The sequence below is a fragment of the Ptiloglossa arizonensis genome, chromosome 7, assembly GCF_051014685.1.
Source record: "Ptiloglossa arizonensis isolate GNS036 chromosome 7, iyPtiAriz1_principal, whole genome shotgun sequence".
Taxonomy (NCBI): domain Eukaryota; kingdom Metazoa; phylum Arthropoda; class Insecta; order Hymenoptera; family Colletidae; genus Ptiloglossa; species Ptiloglossa arizonensis.
The window spans coordinates 23,629,041-23,646,768 of record NC_135054.1 but is presented as its reverse complement, the minus strand read 5'-3'; the positions used below and the strand labels follow the sequence as shown (position 1 = coordinate 23,646,768).

General features: G+C 46.1%; 1 protein-coding gene across 4 annotated transcripts in view; it reads right to left on the bottom strand.

The window, feature by feature from the left end:
- Positions 1-427: 427 nt before the first annotated feature.
- Usp (retinoid X receptor ultraspiracle) overlaps positions 428-17,728 on the bottom strand; it is a 51,024-nt gene continuing 33,723 nt past the window's right edge. For 2 of the 4 annotated variants that reach the window (XM_076316728.1, XM_076316729.1), the window contains exons 3-7: positions 8,831-8,960; positions 8,282-8,443; positions 2,201-2,507; positions 935-1,260; positions 429-768 (exon numbers count right to left, since the gene is read on the bottom strand). In XM_076316728.1, the coding sequence (XP_076172843.1) occupies positions 495-768; positions 935-1,260; positions 2,201-2,507; positions 8,282-8,443; positions 8,831-8,960 (1,199 nt within the window). In that variant the 3' untranslated portion in view covers positions 429-494. Of the gene's footprint in view, positions 769-934; positions 1,261-2,200; positions 2,508-8,281; positions 8,444-8,830; positions 8,961-17,728 lie in introns of all 4 variants that reach the window. The other 2 variants (XM_076316731.1, XM_076316730.1) reach the window with 2 other exon arrangements.

Genomic DNA, 17,728 nt, shown 5'->3' with positions numbered 1-17,728 from the left:
TTAAGAGATAGAGATCGTTTCTATAAAATAACAGCTGCTACCGAACCAATACGTTCCAACGTAAAGAAGCTGTATCAATGTCACTGGTTTCTCTCTCCTGGGTGCATCGTTGCGACTTCCGCCATGCTCTCGATACGAATCGAACGAAAGACCGCCTCCTTACGTCGGATACGAAGCGTTAACAAAGTCATAAATAAAAAGGTGAGAAGGGAAAAGTAAGTAAATTCCATCCCGCTGCTCGACGTGAGGATTTCTTGCGTGGAGGCGTCAGTACCGGCGAAGATTCTTTACATGTATCTTAAATGTTATATTTTTGTCATTTTTTCTTTTCTCACTTTTTTTTCACATATATATATATACATATATATATATACATACATATATATACATACATATATATATATATATATATATATATACACATACATGTATATATATATATTTTTATTCTCTCACAGGTCGGTGTGCCCCAGGACGCGGCACACCTTCTGCTCCTAAGGGTCTGATCGCGATTCCAACATCTCCACGAGGAAATCGTCAATCGGCACGTCGCCGATCATCTTGAAGAAGAACAGATGCTCCAGGCACTTCAGTCCGATCGACCGGATGGCAGGCAAGCGCAACAACAATTTCGCGAATCGGCCCGCGTCGTCGGGCCAAGCAACGCGACAATATCCTTCCAAGGCTGCATAGATCTTCTCACGGAGCAGAGTCACCTCTTGGATGGACTTCAGTCCTCGAACCTCGGGATTGAAAAGAATGATAGACCTGCGCACATGCAACAACAACTCGATAATTCGAGAAATTCATCGAGAGAAAGAAAGGAAACGCGTCGATCGAATGGAAGAAGATACGATACTGGAATATATAACGAAAGTAAGATTCAACGATGAATCGAAACGAGAAGAAAGCTGTATAATTAACTGTTACTGACCTCAGGCAGCCAAGCTCGGTCCTGTCCATTTTCATTTCACGCATTTTCGACACAAGCTCCGAAAGCACTCTGTCGAATATTGTGCCCACACCAGCCTGTTGCGCCGAGTTCCGATGAACAGTGATCCCCGTCGCCAAGACGATACCGTCCTTCACGTCGATGGAACGATGGGAAAACGAGGCTATCAGCAGCTCGTTCCATCCAGCCCTGAGCAGAAGTACCTGATCCTCCAGTGGCAACGATGTAAAATGTGGGATGTGTTTCGCCCATGCTACCAGCTGGAACAGCTGTTTGTTCGTGGCGTTGCAAATGTGCGACACTGCATTCTGTGCATTACAAGAGATGCCGAATTAATTGAAGGAGCATTTCGGGGAACGGCCACGCACACCGTTCTATAAAATCGTCACGCCGCTTACGTATAGACAAACGGACTACATTGAATAGCAGTTGCGTAAATGGTGTGCATCGATTCGCAGAATGGGGTGCCGGACGAAACGTCCAATTGCCACGTTCGTTGCTTTTACGATGTCTGTTTGAAAATTACGAAAAGGATACGTCAAATTGCCTCGAAGAAACCAACTATCAAGATTGACGGAAATTGCGGAATACGATCGATACGGTAACGGTCTCAATGGACGAATGTACTCGAGTAGGTGGTCCTCCCGAGCGAATTTACTCGTTAATTGAGCGAACCTATACCCGAGTAGGCGACGGTCTAATAATTTCGAGCGCGATACTCATCGAGGCAAATCGACTCGATCAATTTTAAAATATCTTTGCGCGGGGCAAAACGATCGTATCGGATCGCCACCAAACGGCGCCCGAAACGAGTTTAATTCGATCGTTCGCTTGGATCCAATGTCGTATAAATTGATTTCGTCTCGAGCCAGCTTATCGTCTAAAGCTGTCGTTCGGTTCGTGAAAAGTTCTCGATGACATCCAACGTGACGAACCAACGAATGAAATGAAAAATACCACTTCCGGCGCGACGTTACCTTTCAACGCGAATTAATGTATCCATCGGTGACTCGCGAAATTAAATTCCAGCTTAAGTGTAAGTGCATTTAATTTCCATTTTGATCCTCTTCGATAATCGATCGGGGTTAAAGGGTACATTGAAACGATCAAAGAGATGTCATCGAGACTCAAAAAACGAATCGAATAATGTTTCATCGTGCTCGTTGGGAAGAACGATACGAGAGTTGCACGCGTTCGGTGTTCAAAGTGTGCGACAGTCCGCTCGTTTACTCTTGCTCGAATATGTACCTCGTAATTTCCTTGCTGTTCCATCTTGCATTCGACTCGTTTCTCAGCCTCCAGGATACGCTCGATCGGCATGTCCGAGTGCAAACTGCTCGTACTCTCCACCTCGCTCTGATCCCTCTCCTTGGTACGTTGACGTTCCTCCTGTACCGCCTCCCTTTTCATACCCATGGCCAAACATTTCTGATATCTGCAATACTGGCACCGATTTCTCTGTCTTTTGTCGATGATGCAGGACTTCTCCTCGCGGCACGCGTACGATAGATCCTTGCGAACGGTCCTCTTGAAGAATCCCTTGCAACCCTCGCAACTGAAACAACGTTCGCAATTTCTTAGATACTCCCGTAAATTACCAAAGGATCGTAAGACCTTGAACATTTCCACAAATTCGTATCAATCGGTACTATATACAACCCGTATGCCATCCACGAAAATTTCGACAACGTGCTACCGTTGGAACGAAATCAAACGACCGCTCAAGGCCACGCAGGAGGGGAGAGATTACTTTTAACGCGTTGTTCGGATAACCGCTTCATCGCTCCATCTCTCGACTTTTCGCAGAAACTTACAGACATGCGCTCTCTGTTCTTTAAATAGCGAGGCAAGTTGCCATAGCATAAAAGTAGTGGTCGTGCTTAACGCGATTCATAGTCGGGAAAGTGACCTTGAGCGATCGATCGAACTTGATCCGACTGTAGGAAAAGGAAACGCGAATTTGTACTCGCGGTTGGAAACGACGAAACGTAAAATAGTCGCGGAGTGATCTCCGTCACTGTCACTGAAGGAAACGCGAAGCATTTTTGTTCGAGAGCAGAAAAGTACATTTCCGTAATTTTGTCGAGTACGAAAAAAAAAGAAAAGAAAAGAGAAAAAAAATAGATTAAGACGCGCCAATGCTTTCGTATAAAATTTCAACGCGATAAGAACGAAATCCTCGCCGAGATTCAGCGTTTCGATAGACGCGGGAAGTGATTCATCGAAGAGCAGAACGCCGACTCGACTCGCATTTCGCAAAGGCGTTCAATCGGACCGTTGGCACCGTTTTATTTCCCTCTTTCGTTGACTCTGGCTTCGCTAACCCAACGATTCGTACGAATAAAGTACCATCGGTTTACGATTGCGCTCGCGTAATCCACGCCGCTTTGGAAACATTGTCGCCGAGACAATCGAAAGACGTTTCGCGTGTAACTCAACCCGGAGAAAGTAATGGGAAAACTGTTTGCGCTTCGAGGTGACAATTACGAGCCAATAATTTCGTCGACCGTCTCAACTGGATGATCAACGTTCCGTATAAATTTAGAGAATCGCGACGAACGAACGATAATCACTTTACGATAACAATTGTGGACGAACGAGCGTCGAATAATCTGTTATCGAATTTGAACATTTTTTTATCATTTCCACGCGTTTGTCGGTCAAAGGAAAACTCTCGATACAGGTACAGAAAACGACTGTTGCGTCATTCGATCCTAGCCCATCCTCCCACAAAGGATCAGGATAACTTGTCGCGAGCGATACTCGCGAACAAAAGGGAATAAAAACGAACACGGCGGTAAATCGAGCCATTTAAATCCCCCGATCGCTGGGAACGGGCATCGACCATTTCCACGTTTCTCTGATCGTTAAGCCCCCGATGGCCCAGTGTTTTCGAAGCGAAACGCGCGTGCGACTGGGGCCTTCGTTTTTAAAATTGGAACCACTCCAGAAATCCCGTCGTAGCCGGAGAAGCGGCGACATTCCGCGAGGAATTTATTTTCGGTGCAGCCACTCGGTGTATTTTCGCGAAGGCTTAGCGCGGCCAACAATTTCATATTCCTTTCTCTTGTTTTCACTCGTGCGGCGACGACGACAACAACAACAACAAATGAAATTGTTTTTAGTCGTTTGTACGTATCAGTTTCGAAAGCAGTGCGCGGCGGGGAGAGAAGAAGCGCAAAGGGAATTAAGCGTAAAGGAAACGTATTGGTTTGTTTTCGGAAAGTCGTTTCGTTTTCCAAAATGGAGAATATGTAGTTTGATAAAATGTTTGGCGCGCTTTAACAAATGTTGAAGGTAAAGGAAAGGAAAGCGAGGGAAAAGGAAGGGAAGGCGTTTCATCCCTGCTAGTGGACTCGTCGGTAAGGCATTCTAGCACGAGTAGAAATAAGAAGAGAAACGCTAGGCAAAGTGTCCCACGCTACTGGGACAAGTTGTATCTTCGAAACGATCGAAGAAAGAGGAAAGTGTCGTACGGTGAAACTAAATGTTTACGGACGTTGCATCCGGGCGCCCCGTGTGACGTTCTTTTCTTATTTCTATTCCTAGGATAAACTGGTAAAATTCGATCGTTTGACTTCGGAACATCCTGTGTAAGCACGCGATCAACGGTGACGATCGTAAAACGTTTTCTCGCGTTCGTGAAAAGCAACCGTTGAGATAAATCAAGCCGCATCCCTTGGCTCGGACAGTTCCGCTTTGTTTTATCCGTAAATTCGCCTTCCCCCTGGCACAAAGAGAAACGATACGATGCTGTAATCCCATGGATTTCGCCGAACATCAAAATACTCGACCTTCGCGAATCGCGAAACCGTGCGCGATGCGGGTTCCCGATAGCTCGCGGGGAGACTTATGCGTGTTTTCGACAACAAAATCCGCTCAAGCGCCGCGTCGCGACGCAGAACGATAGACGAATACGTTTTGTCTTTCGTTTCCGTTGTTACAGTCTACGAGCAAAGTGATTGCTAAAAAATATATCGACGAGGAGTTCCTCCCCCACGATAGCTTTAACGATATTAAATTTCATCTCTGTCTCCGTTTCGTACGAATAACAAACAAACATCCGAAACGGAATAATTGTTTATCGACTCGATCGTTTCGAGACGTTTCGAACCACCGATACGGTTTACGCCCACGAAACGCGCAGACTGTGTTGCAGTGCGTGACGAAATTTCTGGACCACCCTGAAAATCGTTTGATCTCGAGCGAGTTTACGCGAAAGACAAATACGTCTGGCGCGAGACACGCGAGAAAATGCACTCCTCTACCGGTCGAGTTTCGCTATCGATGCGCGAAAACGTTTTCGTTGTTCCCTCGAACCTTTGATCTATTCGAATTTAGAATCTTTCGTCCGTTGTTCGTTCGACCGGACGGTAAACTTTTATCCGTAATTAATTCAGAGAAGAGCAAACAGTCGGATCTTACCGGTCTGGTAATCGACCCTCTCGATCGAAATGGATGAGAAAAATGAACGACTCCAGCCGCCGGTAACTCAAGAAGATAGTCTTGTTGCGCTCGCGCGATGCATCTGACACGGCGTGCGAGCCCGGACCCTGATAATGGCCGTGATTGCTTAATTAGCTGCCACTGGAGCAAAGTGCCTGCACGATCAAGACGCAGAGGCTATCTCTCTCTTTCCCCTAGTAGGAACTACGGCTGGCTAGTCGTCCTAACCTCACGGGCCGCAACTCGCGGCAAGTCCAAGGTTGCCGGGGCTCTGATGCAACACGCACGAGGCATCATCGGTCGGACGGTTCTCCGAGCCAAAGTGGGGAGCGGCCAATAGTGACAGAGGGCAAATAGTGGGGCATCGAGTATACGCGATGCGCAAATTGCACGCCGTTACAGCTCGATGGATCGAAGAACCTCGGCGGCAAATTGCACGATTGCTGAAATTTCAAATACTATTTCGAATCACCGAGACAGACGGTAGGCAATAGCAAACGACGGGGATAGGAGAGGCTGATGGAGACAGAGGGCGAGTAAACGGTGGTAGACGGTACAGTCGATGCTCTTGTACGCCGTTGAAGTTCCGTAGGAACCCGTGAAGGTAAACCGTGCCACTGGATACGATTTAAAATAGTATTTTAAATCGTAGACACGGGGAGTAGATTACAATAGAGTTTGCGGTAGAAAGTAACGGAAACGGTGATACCGAAGATAAGGATAGAGATTGATCCAATCGAGGTAGACCTAATAGAGTAGACCCGATAGTCGTAGTGGATGTAAACGCGACAGAGGTAGATCTAATAGAGGTACAACCGATAAAGATAGATCCGATAGAGGAAAAGGACAAAAGAATCTATAATAAGAGCATTTAAAATCCTATTTTTATAATAGAGATCGCATTCCAATTCTCGTATAGATTTCCCACGCGTTCTTATCCCTTTGCAGGGTACGTCTATTTATGGAATGAAATTAGTCGCTCGCGTCAGGCAACTTCGCCCAAGTGCGAGACGTCGAATAAATCCCTCGTAAACCACTCGTGAATCTTCCAAGGAGATGAACAGATATCTTCACCCTCTCCGTTTCGTCATTACAGTGTGCAGAATACGTGCGAAATTGGGAAGTCGTTGGAAGTTTTAATTGGATAAGTTAGTCGTTTGAAAACACAATCGATCTCTCGTTCAGAGACACGTTCGAGAGACGAAAATGCTAACAAGATTGTAGGAAACGTTTCTAATACGTTCCAGAGGCGGGAGACTCGATGAAAAGGAAACGATTCGCGAAGATCTTCAACTCGGTAACACGAATAAGCTTTTCGTTTTATTTTCGTCGAAGAAGTCTCCGAGGAATGAATCTCGGAACGAGTAACCAGTCAGACAACGCTCGAAGTCCAGGATTTTGCAACGTTGCGAAAAATTAAATGTCAACGTTGAAGCATCCCCGACAGCGTATCAGCTAGAGCCTTTGTATACTGGAAAACAAAGCAAACAGTGCTGGAAACTTTTATAAGCCCTTGTTTTCACGAGACAGAAGCTCAACACGTTCGACAACTTCGACGAAATGTCCTTTTTATACGGATCGATGCAATGTCATATCCATAGAGATGCGCGTGTACTATATAGACACCGAGCGCGACTATACAACGCTGACCAATTGTTTCTGCAAGGTTTTGCCCGCATACTGCGTTTGTTGCTATCAGAGTCTTAATCGATTGAGAACTGGTAATCGATGTTTCCACGTAATGGACGTCATCGATCGATTAAGTATCGTACGCTACGTGTAAGTTGAACGAAAAATTTAAATTTTTATTTTTTTTTAATGAAATAGATTATAGGAAAACAATCTCGAAAGTTAAACGTTTTGCGGTATCGCGTTGAGATTTCCCGGACGTAGAAACGGAACGAAGAAATCGATCGTTGATCTTTTAAGGAGAAAAGTGTTTTCGAAAAATTTGTTATTTCTAATTTCTTTTTCATTTAGAGCAAATAAAGTTCTCTTTATTTTACGAACAAATTCACGAGCGAAAAGTGTAGTAGGAAATTTCGAGCAAACCAAATTTTACGTAATACAGTTTTGTAATGAAAAAAGAAAACAAAAAAAAATTCGAAATTTTGTGCATTCGAGTGCGCAACGTTGTTGCGTGCACTTAATCACCCGGTGGTCGATACTCTCTTTCGAGAGCACGACACTCTCTTTCGTTGAAATTAAACTGGTCGCAGCTGCAGTCCTAATAACAAAGGAAAGACGATCCGCGTACGTCGTTCGTGACGACAACGAGCGACGACGACGACGACGACGAATTCATAATTCTCTAGCATCGACTTTCTTCGAGGCACGTTTAACGTCGATTGTCAACGGCAGCGGTGGTTCGACGACATTTTTATTATTCCTTCTTAGCAGGTTCGACGCACGACGATTATGCAAACGCAGCGCCGGTGCATGTGTACATCGGTGCTTGTTTTTCGTATGCGCGCGACGAAGTTATTAGCCAACGTTTGTACAACGGCTAAGTTAGAGTTCGTCGGTGCCGATGGAGACATTTACGAGCGATGCTGCGCGATGTTTCTGCAACGCGGACGATCCGAATGCAACAGCCCGGTGTTACGACCGCGTCTTTTACCCTTCCATCGAGCAATTCGATATTTTTAACTTGTTAACCGGGGAAGACGAGTTACCTTGTCGGAGAGCGCGATTGTTGCCTTGAACCCTGAATCGAAAGTCCAAACCGAGTGGAGGGGGTTGTCGCTCGACGACATTCGACGGTCAATATTTTTCGCTCCGAGTGCACGCGGGAACGCGTTAACAATGATAAACAGCATCGTTCGAATGGTTGTCGAAACGAGGGTTTCGCGATTAAAGAAAATTTGCGAATCTTCGACTTACCTATAGACACCGTAATGCTTGCCACTGGCGCGGTCCCCACAGATCGAGCAGAGATGCTTGCTGCCGGAAAGAGGGTGGTTCGGCGGGTAAGGTGCCACTGCTTTGTTCTGGCCACTCGGCGACGTGCTCAGAAGGTTGCTGTGACAACCAGCGTTGAAGGATCTTACATGCAAAGAAGAGAGTAACAAAAACTCGGCCTACGAATCTACGGTCTCGGATCGAACGAAACACTGTCCTCGAGTTCGTGGAATTTAACTACGACTCTAACTATAGGGTTGCAATCTGCTATTGTATCTAGTGGATTGTAAGTTATTCGATCACGATATTTCTCTTCTCCCGACTTTTGTTCTCTCTCGTCGCGACAAGGAAATAACCGACATTGATTGATAGAAGCGAAGGGACCTATCCGTCTTCGCAACACTAGCTGCATGTTCCGTTGTAAAAACGGTGAACTACATCGGTACGTTTCAACGTCGTCCAATACCATTGTTCCTCTACTTCGCTTTTAGTTGTAAAATATTTAGTTCGGTTTATTTCGGCGGTACTTACCCCGGACTGTTGGGGCCGGAAGGACTGAAATTTCCTGGATTGATAAGACTCGCTGTATCGGGCTTCATATCGAGAGGACTCTGCGGGCCCACCGAAGACATGGACATATTGCTGTTGTCCAGACTCAACCCTGGAAAACGACATTTTTCCGCATTAGAGAGATCAATTGAAGTTTTAATATACACAAATTTAAGTTGGGTGTACGTTACAAAAAAAGATTCACATCTGTTAGGGGACAGAACCATCGAATATCATCTCAGATCTGCCGGTGAAACTCGTTAACAAGATTTTGCTGAATTTGTAAATAGCTACCGAACAAAACCTTATCGAAGAATCCAACTAACGAACCGGTGAAAAAAACCGTAACTCTTTAAAACTGAGATTGTATTTTAACGATACAAGTTTAATCGGAAAGCGATTCAATTGCGAACAAAGTGATCAATCACCGTCTGCTAACGTAAAAAGGAAAAGACCAGTGTTTCCTGCGGTTTCATAAATATTACAAATCTGTCTAATACGAGTCTGGTAAAATTTGAATAACAAATTTCGGTAGACAGACTCGACGAAACGGACATCCTACGATTAAAGTTTGAATTTCATGGAAACCGATCGATAAAAATTAATACGCGCGCAGACTGGTCAGTTTTCTATATAAAGTTGCTTTCTATCGTGTCACAGAATTACATTTTTACTCCATTAATATTTACAACGCGACGTCCTTTTACTTTCAACCTTAGGCGATCGCGATTCTCATCATCGTCCAATCGAGGACGACGCGTCTCGTGTACGACAAAGTGTAGTGACGTTTAATTATCACCGCAAAAGTTCAAGGAGCCGATCCCGACACTGGCAATAATTGTTTCGAGCAAATAACCATACTGGTACTGCACAGAAATTGGTAAGAAAATGGAACAGCTGTGACTGTACGTTAGCCTCTTCGATCCATTTACATATTCTAGAACGGAGCTCGAGCGAGCCAACATTCGTGTCTAAAATTCATTGTTATTTACCCGCAGCATTTACATTGAATTTACTCGAACGTCTCGACTTACAGAGGTTAAATAATCAACCGTTTCGTTCTCTACCGTAATTATAGACATCGCGAAAGGGTTAAGAACAATTTAGCGCGATCGAGTCGGTGTACGTCAGCTTCGCGTATCTCGAGTGGAACGCCGCGAAGCGAGCATCGGCCAAGCCGGAACGCAAATTACTCGATTGCACCGAGTCGATGAGTTCTAATCGACCCTGCGTTCGTGTCACCGCGCTCGTGACTCGATTCTTTCTTCGCGTTCGTACACCGATCGCAAAAATACTCGTCTCACGCCATCGCGAATCTTTGGACTCTTGATCGGTGGAACGCGATTGGTTGCGATCGCGTGGACCCGTTTCTTTATTTTTTTTTTCTTTTTCTTTTCAATACCAACGATACGTACCTCGTGGGTTTCTGCCGTGACACGCGGAGGGAACGATGACGAGAAGATAAATGACATTTTAATAGGGTTCGGCCGGACATCGTCACCCTCCATCGCCAATGAACGAACGAGGAAAAGAGGGGATGTTATCGTCGAAGACGAAGGAGACCCGGGGAGAGTTAGGGAGAGCCGGATGATCCCCGATCCGCTAAGGACACCGTCAAGTGTATCGGTAATTGCGCAACTGACGTCACGCTCCCTTCCCGTCGCGTTTCGCTCCTTTCATCTCGGCCCTCTTCGGCGTTTTTTTCATTTCTCTCGCGCGCGGAGCAGTACAATCGCGAGAAGACGCATCGCTGGCCGACAAATGCGCAGCAGCCGTGCGGACACATTGGGATTTATAGCGTATAGGGTTCGTTCGTCGAATCGGTTGATTATTTTTAGGTGGAAGTTGTATCGCGTCGCGTGTCGTACGCTTGTCGAACAGAGTGCTCGATAAGATGTTACCGTACGGTGGACATCGGATAACTGGATTTCACGAGTGAAATAGGTGCAAAAATTTGAGAGCCTCAAGATTTCCTTTTGCTTTTTTCTACGCAAAATGTGCATCTCTCTCCATACAACGATACAAACACCACGATTGATTACCATGTCGAACGAAACGCCGATCTTCGAACAGAGCATTCGGTGCTCTGATACGTACCGACTTTTATCATTCTTTAAAATGCCCAGTAGCCATTATTTACAGTTCATTTACATCGCGTTGAAGACAAGTTCGTCTTCAACGGATAACTCGTAGGTGGCGTCCGGTGACAGGTCGTCAGGCACGAGTTAACTCGTGCTTGGCAGTTAACGCGTCAAGAGCGGTTTAATTTCCTCGAGTAGGGCACAAGTACCAACCGATCCACTCGGTAATATCGTTCGACCGCGATATCCAATCCTCTTCCCTAATATTGTGCCAGCTGCGTTGAGATTGTTGAATTCGATGAAACGTTCGTCAAGGAACGTGCGCCTCGTTTATTTTATTCGCGTCCATTGGATACGTGCGACTGCACACGGTTCACAATTACTAAAAGGAGACCAAGCACGCGCAAGTCTAATCGCTCCTGAAAAGGTTAAACGATACGTGGCACGATGACATCGAGCGTTCATCAGCCGCGCTTTTTTTTCCACGGAACATATAATTACGTCGAGGCCGTCACTCCGTCGAGCAGCGACTTCTATTTCGAGTGTTAGGGTCGCCGATTGCGTGCCTCTCATCGCCGCCGTTTATTAAGCGTTGCGCCGCCGCTTTAATTACGCAACGAGCGTGCAAAGCGGACCGAAGGTCGTCGACAGACTGCAAAAGGCTTCTGCATCTGCAGCGGCGAGCGCCGAAACGTGTCTGCGTCTTGGATAAACATCCTCCTAGCCGGTGGAGCGAAAAAGAACAAAGTTCCTCGAGTTCGCGCCGGCTGGGTTAGAAACGAACGTTTCGAACGGAGCCCGCGTATTTCGAAGGGATCGGTCGGTTCGCGCGCATTGTGAATTATTCCAACGATGACGCAATTATCCACGAATCTTCTTTCCTTTCTCTCGAATCGTACGTTCGTTCGAGCAACTTAAATTAACTCCCCGATTCTAAGAGTCCTCCGATGCTCTGAAAAGTAAGTTGGAAATCTGATCACGATTTTCACGCGAACACCGGTGAAACTTAGTAGCCGTAACTTCTCAAAAGAAGTAGTTGCCTTGGGGTCTAGTTGTACGTCGTCCGATGTACACGGAAACGAACGTCCATAGCCACGTGTCGAGTGACTGGGTTAAATCTGGGAGCAGAGTTTCGTCGAAGGGGCGACCGAGTTGTGAACGCGGCTTTAACCGTATCAAAAGGGGCGGGGGGCGATGGGACGAGGACACGAGAGTGGCTGCAAGGCCAAGTCCGGTGACGGTATATTATGCCGGCAGTGTCGGGCACCTTGACCAGGCGCAAACACGCCGGTGCAACGTTCGAAACTGTGCGCACACGACTATATTCGGACGTCTGTGTACACAATTGCTCGACAAAGTATTCGTCTAGTCTGCATTCTTAGTATTGACAATTGGAGTACCGTGAAATTTATCGTTAGCTGGTCTAGAGCACACCACCAATTATAAACTTGGGAATTAGAACATAGTCGTACGAGTAGGAACATTGCCTTGGGGTCTAGGACACAGTCTCGTGGGCAAGGACACGCATAGAGCGTGTAAAAAAAAATTTCGGAGGTTCAACTTCGGAAGCTTGAAACAACGTGTCGTCCCCTAAATATGATCGAACCGTAACTGTCCTCGCTGCGGTCGAACGTGACGAGAGTTTGGAGTTTTATCCAAATCCCAAAGGCGATACCTTACGAACGCAGTATTGGAGAATACACGGCCATTTGTCGAGAATAGAGTTTTTCAACTCAGAGAGCGACTATACAGAAGTCACTTATCGTTCTCGTGTGTGCGAACGGCGCTTCGACTCGTTGCACAAACCGAACCGAAGGGATATTAATAAGAATACGCATCGCTTACACATCGCTCCCTATCTGTCGTTACTGAAATAATCATCGCTCGATTCGAATGTTCATCGAATCGTCGCCCCAACTTCCGACCGTTTCCTTTCGCGTACACACCGCGGAGAAACACTTTTACGTATAACAGTATCCATTTCGCGTTCACGGCTGGGAAGAGGAATGAATTATGCAGGGAGACATCGAGGGAAGCAGGAGGCGAGGAAAAAAGAGACGAAAGGGGGGCGAGTGTCACGGAAAGAGGGGTAAAAGAGGAGAAAACAGACCGACCTACGCCAACAACGAGTCAAGTGCGTTGCCTTTTGAATATTTAAAACATATTCGCCTTTGCGAGTGAACCGACCGAGTGTGAATCGATCGTGAACGGCGTAAGGCGAACCACCCGAACCTGATTTTCAAGGGCAGAAGCCAACGTGGAATTGGGAATGGTCATGTATCGCACCGGAGTATCGATCGCATTACCACGGTACGGGCAAATTCGCAAAGAGGGTTCTGCTCACTTCACTCGACGATCCCGGGGGATGCGCTATTGCGTCTCGTTCCGCGAACGTGTACCACAATGGGGTTGGAAACAACGGATAGGGAATTTTTTAAGCTTCCACGGTTTCAATTCTTAGAATTCGTGGTTATTCTCTTGGAACGCCTCGTACAGACGAACGTCTGATATTATAAATCTCGACGTATCGCAATTCGCATCGAATAATCGCGATACGAATTTAGAATCAGAAGTGTAGCAGAGGATATTAAATGGTAGAGAATGTGTCGAAATTTTATGCATCGAAAATAAGTTCTTTTCCAGCGATGCTAGAAGCTGATACTTTATTCATTTCTCCGATATTTTTTCTCGCGAAATATACTTTTCTAACATTACGTTGATATCGTATTATTTTTACTTCGTTTTACTTCCTTGTTGGAGATTACATACTTTCGGGAACAGCATGTATTGTAAACACCTTCTGCCATTTTCTGTTTCGAATTCTGTTCAGCGCGAAGAAACTTGCGCGTACGTATACCGTGGCTTCCAAGCTTCTCTTCTTCAAGGCCCAGAAGTATTAAGCGTTAAAGAAACATCTGCAGTGTAAGGGGATCTGTTTTGGGCGAATTTTTCGCGAACGAAACCCGAGACAGGAAAGAATAGAACGGGGAAGGTAATATTGCAGATGTAAAGGTCGACAAGGGGATAATAACAGAGCGGAGGCGGTGGATACGACGGAAGGGAAACGGCGTCGTTATTAAAAAGAAGTATAACGGACAGTATCGTGTTTCATAACTGTTCCGCAGAACCATTAATAAATATTGCGTGAACTCTTGCATCCAGTCTTAGATACGCCAGCCATAAAATATAAAAGCCTATCTCGATACGTTGTCCATCACCGCGGTTCGTTATATCGAACATTCTAAATATAGAGCAACGCGAACGATAATTGTTACAACATTGACATTGAACGATGCTGCGCGAAAGCTACTCGACTCGACTACCGATGGATTTACAATTACTTTTCCCTTTAACTGCTCGAAATCATTTTGACAGGAAATTTACGCATTTAACAGCGAACTCCACTATATATGGTATTTTATTACTCGTGCAATATCTCGGTCTCGGTGTCTGATTCATTCGTTAGGCATCAACCAGATCCTCGGTAACCCAGAAATAATAAAATAATAAACTTTCCTCGAGTCGAAACTTACACGACCGCGGAACAATAATTACGAACGTTTCGACGTTGTGCGATATTGCGAAACTATCCTCGGACCGTGAAAGAAGATGAATATTTATGTTCCAAGAAGCGTCGAGAGCCTTGAAAACGGCAATAAACCGTTTCACTGCACCGTTTCGTTACATTCCACGTTCACGGGATGGAAACTCGAAGAAAAGTCAGACACAGTGAACTAATAATGTCGTATACGAAACGCTTCTTTTTTTTTTTTTATTTCCCTCGCAGAAAACGTTGCTTGCAATTCGAAAGAGAGAGAGAAAGAGAGAGCGCGCAACAAAATATTAAAAGAGATAGAAATTTTTTAAATATTTCAGGTTTGAACTTTGCATCGAATACCTTGCATTCGCCGTTACTATGAAATTTAAATCGCGTTCGCGAAAGTAATAATTGTATTCGTAATATTAATAACGGTGGAACGTATTACAACGCTGTAATACCAACAAGTTGTCCACGTAACGTTGCACGGATAGTGCTGAAACTAACCAAAAGTAACCAACTCGAAGACCAACGTGTACCTGTTTATCTTCGCATCAAACGCTCAAAATTGATCTTCTCGCGGGTTGCTCTGTACAGCATCGAGGAGCTTGTGCAGCAGCAGCAGCAGCAGCAGCATCACAAATGAGTAATGCAAAATGTGAAGACGCGGCGCGCTCGTCGGTCGACGCTAACTTTAGATTCGTGTAAACGTGTAAGCGGTGAATTAAGCAAATAACTCGACACGCGCGTGGTACATATTGCATACAGGGTGTTTCATAACGAGTGTAAAAGTAACTTCGACACCAACATCGAACGTTTCGCGTACCTTGTACATAGTTTCTCTACTACGACTAGTTTTCATCCCGCGAATTCGTGTCGTTAATTTTTCTACCGTATAAAGTAATATTTGAATCTTACTTACGAAGCTGACGTACGTCCAGCTTTGGCATCATTCCCATTTTCTTCGAAACTTAGACGCATTTCACTCATTATTTCACCGAGTATCGAATATAATATTCTCGTAACGTCAGTACCTTTCGAGTTCCTTCTACGGACTAAACCGAAGCGTAACAGTTTAGTCACCCGAGTCTCCTTACGTCTGTCTCCTCTGTCTGTGTTTATGAAACGTACCGCGAGAAATATATACACACCGTGGTACGAACTTTGGGACAACCTAACGGAAAAAGATCGATTCGGTGTTACTCGAAATAATGCACCGCTCCGATAATAACGGAGTAATCGCGACAACGTCTCGTTGAAATTTGAACGATACGTGACGTTCGAATTGTACCGATGCTGTAAGAAACGTTAACAAGTCCGCGTTATCGATACCAATGATAACTTATTTTGAAACCTGTTCGATAGCTCGACGCGGTACTTGGGTACCGATACGCGTCGATATTAATGGGTACGTGGTTGGATCGGTCACATCGCCGGCTCGATCTCATCGTCAGTCGGTGACCCGTCACGTATCGATCGTATCGCGAAACGATGACGCGAGAACGGCCGATAATGATCGGGCTCGCGAATTTCAGCCGGAACGAAATTATTTTTCAGTCATTATTCTGTACAAGAAGAGGTCCGGGCGTTTATGACGGTGACGTCACCGTCTGACGATTTGAACGCTCTTCCGAAACTGAAAACCAGTTTCCCGCGCGGCGGACCTCTTCTGCGAGCGCCTTAGGCGCATCGTGGACGCTGCAACTCGCCGGCAACACCGTACAACAGCCCCCGAGATCGTAAATTCGCTATGAATTCCCCTCTTCGTCGGGCCAGCTACCCAGTAAATTGTCGAATACCGGCGAGAAACGGCGTCGAGAGTTTGCGATAAAAGACACACGCGATGGGGAATGCGTATCGGTTGCATACTTCTGACCGACGAGAAGACGCGTAGAGACTCCTGTGTCGCGATCCGATCGACCGAACGAGTCGATCGTCGCCGAGTAATCGAACGGTCACCGATCGAGGTAACGATTTATTCGTCGTTTGCTCGTAACGGCGTTCGTTGAATCGCGCGAGAGGGAACGCAACGCGTACGCTTTCGTACGATCGAAAAGTTTCGTTTCGAAAGTGTCGATTCCGGCGAAATAAATCGAACTTGCATCGAATCGATCGATGCTCGGAGATCACCTATCCGACTCGAACCCATCGCTACGTAGGATTATTTGCTCGGATCGCGCGCAACAATGATCAATCTTCTCGTACGAAGATTCCGTACGTTGGATCTAAATTACACGGTGGCGTATCGACGACGAGCGCGATGTTTCTTCCCCGGCGACGAAAGCATTCGCGAGAAAAAGTGGGAATTTTACGACGATACGCGGTCCCATTAATCCCTCTAATTAGAAAGGAAGCGTTCACGGGTCGGGCGGTTTCCGGCGAACGAATTGTCCGTTCCGTGTGCCACGTGGTGCTGCTGGCCGCGGATTAACGATTTCACCGCACGGCAATGAGACAACAGTGACGCGAAAACGCTTGCGGCGCGCGAAAACGAAAAAGGAGGAACGATGTTTTCGACGCGGCGGCGCACGGGAGAAAGAGAGTTTTTAACAGTTTCCTGCACGCAGCTGCGACCGGATGCCGCTCCCACACCAGGATAGCCTCGTGACGTTGCACATGCAACCCACGCGAATGCGTACATGTGCACGAGTGTACGAAAATAGTGCCGCTGCCCGTGGCGTTAGGCCTTGAACCCACGAAAAAACTCGCTGGATTAATGACTCGGCCGGGGCTGATTTATTTCGCCGTGGAGATCGGCCGCGACTCTCGGCGACAAGCCGCGAATTTTCAGTTATTTATCGAGGAGCGAGCATCTTGCTATTTATGCGCGCGATTAAAAAACTCGAAATACCGTGGAAAGATCGCGAGCTTCGAATAGCGAGTTTCTTAGTCGAAAACCTGAATCGAAATTAATTGCCGATCGTCTTGCCATTTTAGGTGTTAGCCTGCCGAACAAGGAGAGAAGTGGAAGTGGTAACACGCCACCTACTTGTTGTCCAAGATCCGATGTACACGACGGAACCGTGTCCACGGCTAAGGAGGAACCTCGTTCGAACGATATTACCATTGAAATTCGTTGCCTCGATCGCAACGTCACCGCGCGTTCGCGTTTTCTCGTTAAGTGTGTAAACGAACGGGCCGCGGATACTGCGCGCAATGTATCGATTATTTGCCAAGTGGAGTGCGTTCGCTCAAACAATCTCCAGATGAATCGCGAACTGTGCCCGGTGATCAATCGCAGCTACGGTTTATTTTCCTTTG